An 8,674-nucleotide genomic window follows, 5' to 3' on the forward strand; every position below is an offset into this window, starting at 1 on the left:
CTGACATGCAGTGGTGTGCGTGACCATAGACTCTAGAATCTAGATCAAGAGAAGGCTGAGTGAGTCACCAATTCTTAGCAGGTGGTTTTGGAGCAAATTGGATAAACTGTTCAAAACAGCAATATGAAACTGGAGCTGTGTTCACACTACAGCACTGTTATAACTACAGTGGTGATACAATAGTACACCCTACTGGTCGAAATGAGGAAAAGCTTACGGCACCGGATCCTCAACCGACCAATGGTTGAGCGCCGTTGAGCAAAGTTGAGCGCTAACCCACCAATGACTTTGTCTTTTCTATTCCTAAATGAACCAGCTGATCAGGTTTTTTTGTTGAATTGAAAGATGTTTTAATATTTTGTAGCGCTCAACTCACCAATCATTGAGCGAGGAATTTCAAACGTCATCTAATTTATACGGCTCCGGCGGCCACTATCGGTGAATCTCATGTACGACGTCCCTGTTACTCAGGTAAGTTTCATCCTCTTCATCCTTTGCTAGTTAGACATGTATAAAGCTGTGCCGATTTTGTCAAAAGATAAAAGATTGTCTGGAAATCAGCAACTGACCATACCATCGTTGACATATGCGGGATTTGGCTTGTTAATGTGTAATGACAACGTATTGACAACCTGTCAGTAGGCTAGCTGGCTAGCGCTAGCAGCTAACGGGTCTGGTGACACGGAGTTGAGAACGAACAAACATCCCATAAAAAGTGTACCCACACACTTAGAACAACGCTTTCTTAAAGGAATAATCCATAATACGTTGCAATTATTTTGAGTTGGGGGCTATCAACAAAGTTTTCTGTCATGGTTCATCCGCCCCCCCAAGCCGTGTCATCCGCCCCCCTCCCCGCCACCAGTGTGCTGAACGAGCGGGGCCAGTTCTTGACGACAGTGGTGGTGGCAGCTGAGTCCGAGGGGTGCTACGCGCGCATGGCGAGAGGTCTCATTGCCCGGTTTCGACGTGCCAATGCTCCTGCGCCAAAAGTCTTGCAGACAACTGCTGTCGGTAAGTTTAATAACAATTCCATTGAAACCTATGATGAAATTGATAATCCAAGTGATGTACATATCAGTTAACTTCATATAATTTTTTTGCAAGACACACATGGATAACACAGTTATAAAAACATGTAACACACGTACACAAAATGTTGATATAATTTCAGTGACAGCGGTTCATCCTTCCTGGAGAATCTGTTTGGTGACTGGGTGCAGAGGGGTACTGTGGTCAGACTGGACATCCGACACTGGCTGCACCGCTGGGATGCTGTTGTCATCAAACAGAGCCACGTCAAGTATGGGGTGTTCATGAGTGCCTTGGCAGGTGTGGTGCTCGCCTACAACAAGGCGGACATGATGCTCCTAGTCCAGGCGGTCAGGAGTGGCAACCAAGAGCTGTACGCCAGGTATTCGGACGAGGAGATGATGGCGTTCCTCAAGCCTCACCAGATCAAGTCGTATGTCAGGCGCATTACCCGTGGGGTTATGGTAAGTGTGATATTGATCCATGTTTGAATTTCATGAATAAGAAGCAAACATACTTGCTTATTTGTCAATATGGATTCAACTGTACTGGACTAAGGTGTCACTCAGATCTAGTTTTGAAAATAAATGTAAGATCATTAGGAGTAACGACTGATTTAACACTGTGACGGCCCGCTGGCCTGTGCCTTTCCCTTCACCATATTTATCCCTCTGTTTGTCCTCGTTGTTTCTGTGAGTGTTCCAGGTGTGCAGACTCTACCTGTGTCATGCTGTTTCCTTTGTTTTGCCTTTGCTATCTTTTGTCTTTGTCATTTGGATTTGGTGCAGACGTTTTGCCCATTTGTTTGTTTGATAATTGCACCATATGGGAAAATAAAGCCAGTTTTGTTATTGGTAAAACCTACTCCGTCCATCAGTTGTGTTACACTCATTCTAGTTGTGACAACACTCAAAGCTGAGAATATATATGTTACAGGAGACCGCTTTGGTGATTGAGTCCATCATTGCCGAGTTCAGGGGACCAGCAGGCCTTGACATTGACGGAATCCACCTGTTCAAGTCGACAGAGGCAGTTGATGCTCACTGGGCAACTGCAAGCAAGCATCTCAGTTGCATGCAGGTGGGTTAATGTCTTTGCAGTCATCGTGTGTCATTATAAAACCATTCAAACTTGTATGGCAAAATTTCAAAGGACACCAGAATAAATAAGGAACTTGCAATTCGTTGTGCTTTACAGGATCCCCCTGGCATACAGCTGTATGTTTCTGTGAAGGTGGTGGTGCTGAATGGCGTTCGGCTGAACAAGCACAGGTGCCGGCGAGGCAGTAACTCTTTGGAGGGGTTGCACGCACACCTGTACAATGCCATTCCTTCACAGAGATGTGGGATTATGCCATTCCAAGTGAGTAATTAAAAAAAAAAAAAAAACACTTCAATATAGCGTAGTTTCAATGATGCATTTTATTTCACAGCTTTAGTCATCGCTTCTAAGCATATACAATAACAGTCAAAATGGTCATGTGTTTCAGGTATACCTGATGGCCTTTGCTGTGCAGTGGAACAACCGCATGGCATCACTCCGGGTTGCTGGTGGTCAGGGTCGGAGGAGGATAGTCCTGCTCTGCAAGATGTGCTCATGAGCAAGAGACATCTGCATCTGCCAGGAATAGAGGAAGTGGAGGCACTGGCCTTGCTGCTTCTAGAACTGGCAGACAACAGCGACCTACACCTAGTGCCAGCCGACCTCAGGCAGAAGATCGCCACCGCCGCCAGCTCTCTTCACGAGCACGACAAGACCGCCGCCCTATTCGTCAAACAGTACGAGTCCAGGTGGGGCTACACCTTGTTTGGTCGGTGCCTTGTTTGAGTCAAAGTGTTTCAAAGTGTTTTAGCAAGTAGAGCAATACAGTCAGCCTATTTATTTATATTGTAGTTAAAAATGCACTTTGTTGTATCTTTTTTATACAAACATGTTCTGGTCTATGTCCAATATCCGGTCCAATCTAACCTCTGTTTCAATCTAACACAATTCATTTACATACCCTTTATTGTTAGTTTATGTTCAATTAATCTGTGTTTTTGTCATGCGTGTCCTCGTGCCGTTCTTTTGCGTGCATGTCCTTGTGATGTTTGTATGTCAGCTCCATGTTTAACTAAATGTTTGCAAATGTTTGTAAATGTTTGTCTCTCATCATCTCACTCATGGCCTGTACCTTGACGTGGTGAGTGGGCTTTCAACTAAACAGGTCTGCCTACTTGTGTTTGTGTGTCATAAAAATAATATATCTGTGCCCCATACATGGAATCTGAGTGCATATGTAGTAAATGGAAAAATGTGCATGTTGAAACCTTTACATTGGGTTCTTTGTACATTTTGAATGCATTTTCGTTTCACAAAATGCACTGTTCTCATGTCTCATTCAGTAACTGTTGGTGACCATCTGTGGCATTTTAGCAACCACACTCTCGCAGTTCGTTGGGACGAAACACATTCTAGTTAAAGAATAAAACTGTAATACTATTTGGTAATTTGTGAATAACATTTTTAAGTAATAATATAAATAAAAGTATTATAAAAGTATTTCAAGTATTTTGGAGTCTCTGTATGCTTGGGTTTCAGAAAAAAAGAGGAGGGTGGGACATGTCAAAAATGATTGTAGGTGAAACACCTAGAGTATAAGCTCTAAGAAAATACTTTTACCAACACCCAGTTTATTAATTATGGGCTGCATGGTAAGTAGGATGGTGGGGCATATCTCATGTCACACATCATAACACGAGGTGCAAGCATTCAGAAATGGTATGGTTTGTATGATCAGTTTCCCCTTATAAAGGGGAAATACACTATGGTATTTTTTGGTCAAAGCAATGCATCAATGGTGATCAAGTATTATAGACTACAATTTAATCTGACTCCAATAAGATGAGTAGGTTGACCTCGAATGTAGTTTATCAACTAATAACACATGAGTAAGGCTAAGAAGGGCTACGGAGGAAAGAGATATGAATGGTGGTTTATTTAACAGTTACCAATAACCTTAAATGTAACCAAGTAAACCAAATGAAAGAAATCAAGTTACATAGGTTAAAACCAGATAAAACAGAGAAGTTGTCTTTGTGTCTTCTCCCAGACTCTGAAGTGTCAATATGCATTGCTAATTAGATTGTGCTGACTGCACCCCCTGGGTGGTCATTACAATGAGTCGTGTGAATGGCTCAGATGTCTTCCAGACAAAGTGAGAGTGCATTAAATACATTCTTACACCCTTTATAGTTCAGGCCAAAAATGTAATAATTGTACACTTTTCCACCTAAATATATAAATCTCATCAATCTACATCAACTCAAACTATACAAATAATGCAAACAACATTCAGCAGCCAAGTGGATTTCAATCAATTCTTATACATGACATTTCTGTAAATAGAACTTCAGGCCAGTGAACACCAGGGGGCATCCTTCTTTCTGATCATTTTTGATCCGATCCCAGGTTGAGCAATAGGGACTTGGGGGGGTCATGGGCCATTCCCAGGCGGTCACCCATCCAAGTACTAACCCGGCCCGACGCTGCTTAGCTTCCGAGATCGGACGAGATCGGGCGTGCTCAGCGTGGTATGGCCGTAAGCGAAGGAACCAGCCCTCTGCACTGTATATAAAGTCGAGGAAAGGAGACGCCCGCCACTTGACAACACAAACAATACTGCAGTTGATACGCAGAAGGCAGGGAGTTATTGTGTAAGTCTCAGCTTATATAAAATGATGGCTACGTCTGGCAGTATCAATCGCGTTTATTAACTGGTACAACAGATAGGACTGATGAGAGAGCGCGAGGCTTCCGCCGTTACATGCTTATATATCATCTCTCTTTCCAATGCGCATGCGTACATACATGACAGTTATCTGGGGGGGAAAAACACCAAAACTGCAATTAACATTGCTTTACCACTCCACAGCTCATAGTTCATAGTTGTCAGTCTAGAATCGAGCTCAAGAGAAGGCTGAGTGAGTCACCAATTCTTAGCAGGTGGTTTTGGAGCAAACTGTATAAACTGTTCAAAACAGCAATATGAAACTGGAGCTGTGTTCACACTACAGCACTGTTCAAACTACAGTGGTGAGACAATAGTACACCCTACTGGTCGAAATGAGGAGAAGCTTACTGCACCGGGTATTCCCAGGCGGTCTCCTATCTATAACTACTATCCCGGCCCCCCATCCTAGTACTAACCCGGCCCGACCCTGCTTAGCTTCTGAGATCGGTTGTGTTCAGGGTGGTATGGCCGCAAGCGAAAGTCCCAGCCCTCTGTACTGTATATAAAGTCAAGGAAAGGAGACGCCCTCCACTTGACAACACAAACAATACTGTCGAGGCCCTTACGGAGTGCTTGCTACAGTGTAGCGTAGCGCGAACCGCGTACTAGTCGCACAAGTGACGCAGAAGCATGTAGAGGCCTTAAGTGTGCTCATCCATCACTCACTCGTTAATAACATGGCTTCGCTACTTTTCACAAAAGTATAAAGAAAAGGAGGAAGTGAAATGAAATATATGTAGTCGGTCGTTCTTTTGCAAGGGGGCAATGGGTGGGGCACGGGTATGCAAGTAGCAAGCCCCTTACCTTGACTATGACAAAGTAATTAATGCTAATGTAAAAATATATGAAACATTCGCCAATTTGATTAATTTAGATGGTCACCCCTCACCAAACCACTGCTGCTCCAGATGGTTTGACGTTATCTCAAACTCCCTTCACTCAGTTTTTTCTGTATTATTTACAATATTGCTGTGAAAAGTGTATGCTTGTTATATTAAGCAATAAAAGCAATGCCAGTTATGTTCTTAAGAATTGTCTTCTTTCCTCCAAAAAGTATAGATAATGTTATCAATATAATATAATAATCTACTCCTTAAGCAGTATCGATAATGGTATAGAATCGATAAAATCCTAACGATACCCATCCCTAGTTATGAATAGCCTAATTCATAACCACTTATAAAAATGCGTTTTGCATAAATTGCCTGCCAGGCAATTAAAAGGGACAGGCATATTTGAAACTTTGCAGCTGCTTTAATCATAATGATTAGTCAGGCTGCTCAGTATTATTGCAGATTGGGACCTACATAAATCTACTGCATATGTATGCATGTATGCTTGTCTTGGCTTACATCTCTTACATAACTTTCCAGGTATACTTACGAAATATCTGGGACAGCCCACCAATGCACAACCCGGGGGCCCTGCTATTGGGAAAGGAGTCAAGGTACAGACCCTCCATCTGCATAACAGCCTGCAACAGGTGGGTCGAGTCAAGTTTATTTATTTACTGTGAAATTGTGTGTTGAGTTATTATTATTGCATATTACAGTTGCACTTTTATTACCAATAACTACATTGACTTTGCCTGCAGGTGAATGGACACCAATCATACCAGCAGCCCCATGTTTAAGTACAACACAACCTACAGATGGAGAGACATCCACCCCATCTACCTCCACTGAAACACAGCCTGCACCACGTGAGCCCTGTGAATTGCACAATGCATTAGCACTTTTATTACCAATATATAAGTTATATGTCTAAGCAACACACACACAATGGGTATATAACTATATACATCTGTGTTTGACTTTACCTGCAAGTGAAAGGACACCTATCATAACACCAGCCCCATGTTTATGTACAACCATCCACTCCATCTACCTCCACTGAAACATAGCTTACAGCAAAGTCCTCTAGGACTCTAGTAAGTCCTCTAAGGCAGCACCTATAGTTCCTGCTGACTGGCCAGCCCTGTCTGATAAGGTGAGAACAGAGTTTGTAAGCAGAAGACCCTATCAAATAAAATCTGAATTAACTTTTCCGAAAAGAGAGAATGGAAGAAGTTGCCACCACCACAACTTTTACAGCACACTAGTAAATGGGGGAAAAATCATGAAAAGCTGTCTGGAAATATAATAAAGAAAATGTTTGTTCTAAAGCAAGTGTGGTTTGTGTTTTTGCTATCATGTTTAGATTTGAATGGATTACTGTATGTTTGTAGTGGGAAGGGGGTGCGGGGTTGATGAGATAGTGAGGTGGCAGCATCAGAGGGCAGGTTGGAGGAGTTTGGGTGGTAAGATATGCAGTGTGCAGGGAGTGTGGTATGCACACATAAGGAATTTTGTGGCATACGCGCACAGAGGGGCCTCTGGTATGCAGCGTGTAATGTGTAAGGAACTTCAGCGCACGCTGAGGGGGGGCGAGGCTACATATCTCTCCTATGACTCCAAAAAGGAAACCCCATGTGAAAAAAACAATACACTAAAGCATATTAGAAACACATGAATGTGTTTCTGTACGGTTTTGGGGATTGTTTATGGTAATTCTACATATCTATTTTGCTTTTGGCCTGTAAGGATTGGGATGGATATGTTACACTCGAACATCAGCGGAACAAAATGACGGCGCTCAGAGATGGTGGGGGGTTTAGCCCGAAGGCGTATTTAATAATAGAGGGGGAAAAGGGGTAGGGGAGAGAAGGATAATCCAAAAGAGTAATCGTGGGTCGGTCCAGGGTTCGGCAGGCAGGCGGGTAGTCGGACGAGCAGGGGTGTTCGGCAGGCAGGCGGGTAGTCAGACGAGCAGGGGTTCGGCAGGCAGGCGAGCAGGGGTTCGGCAGGCAGGCGGGTAGTCAGACGAGCAGATGTTCGGGAAGGCGGGAGGTCCAGTAGTCGGGGAGGGGGCTAGGTCCGTGGAGGGGTCGACGAGGGGAAACACCAGGGAGGACGGAGTATCTGGATAAGCTGTTTTGGGATCAATGTTTGGGGGCAACTTTCTACCAGGAGTGCCTTGACATAGTGCATCCATTCATGTCATGCACTTATCGAGAGTGGTTGTTGGGGAGGGAGTGGGAACCCAACAAATCCCACACTTTACAGTAATTCTTGTGCTTTAATTATTTAAGTATTATTAGGTTTATAAAAAGAGCAATTGAAGTAACAAGCTTGTTATGGGAGTTATTGTAAATTATCCTAAGTGTTGACATGTCAATTAGATAGGAATAAAACAGTATGTCATATTTTTTGTCTTTTATTTATCTATCTGTGATTAGCTGGGGGATGTTGTAGTAGATGTAGATTGTGTGATCTTCAGTATCAAGGGTCAAAACACAGTATGTAAAACATATATCTTGTACTATTTTGCAGTACCTCGTCTAAAGCGGGCATTATCTTTAATATACAAATGTTTATAAATGACCTGCTACAAAGATTCAGTCCAGATTAGTAGTGCCATGTTTTATAAGCCCCATTACATTAGCCTAGTTTGTATTTGCATGTCTCCAACACAGGAAAGGTAGACCAAAAACGTTTTGCTACATTTTGTCATTGTAGAGGTGGGCTATCGCAAATAGTTTAGAGGCAAGAGCTGTGAAGGATGTTTGAAAATACCCATCCTTCTGTGGTTGAAATTAATGACAGCGCTGACATTTGTGTTCCCTCCTTGTAACAAACTAATCACTCAAATTAAAATTGTTTGTGATTGCAGAGCTTCGCATAATCAGCGTGCTAGATAGACTTATACATATTACAGAATATCTCCTAAATGTAACAGTTTATTAGATAGCAGGTTAGATCATGAATTACAGGGAGATGAAGAGTGGAAATTGTTTAAATATCATGTTATCTTAACAGGGACCAACTTGTG

The 8,674-nt window shown here is 42.7% G+C and overlaps 1 protein-coding gene across 1 annotated transcript; it reads left to right on the top strand.

The window, feature by feature from the left end:
* The first annotated feature begins 917 nt into the window (after window positions 1-917).
* Window positions 918-3,427, top strand: LOC310824262 (uncharacterized protein). Its single transcript, XM_083697107.1, has 5 exons — window positions 918-1,014; window positions 1,175-1,496; window positions 1,969-2,112; window positions 2,230-2,394; window positions 2,522-3,427. The coding sequence occupies exons 2-5, from the start codon at window positions 1,317-1,319 to the stop codon at window positions 2,630-2,632; spliced, it is 600 nt and encodes a 199-aa protein (XP_083553233.1). The 5' UTR covers window positions 918-1,014; window positions 1,175-1,316; the 3' UTR covers window positions 2,633-3,427.
* Window positions 3,428-8,674: the final 5,247 nt, after the last annotated feature.

The sequence above is a fragment of the Argentina silus genome (assembly GCF_951799395.1).
Source record: "Argentina silus genome assembly, chromosome: Y".
NCBI classification, from domain to species: Eukaryota; Metazoa; Chordata; class Actinopteri; order Argentiniformes; family Argentinidae; genus Argentina; species Argentina silus.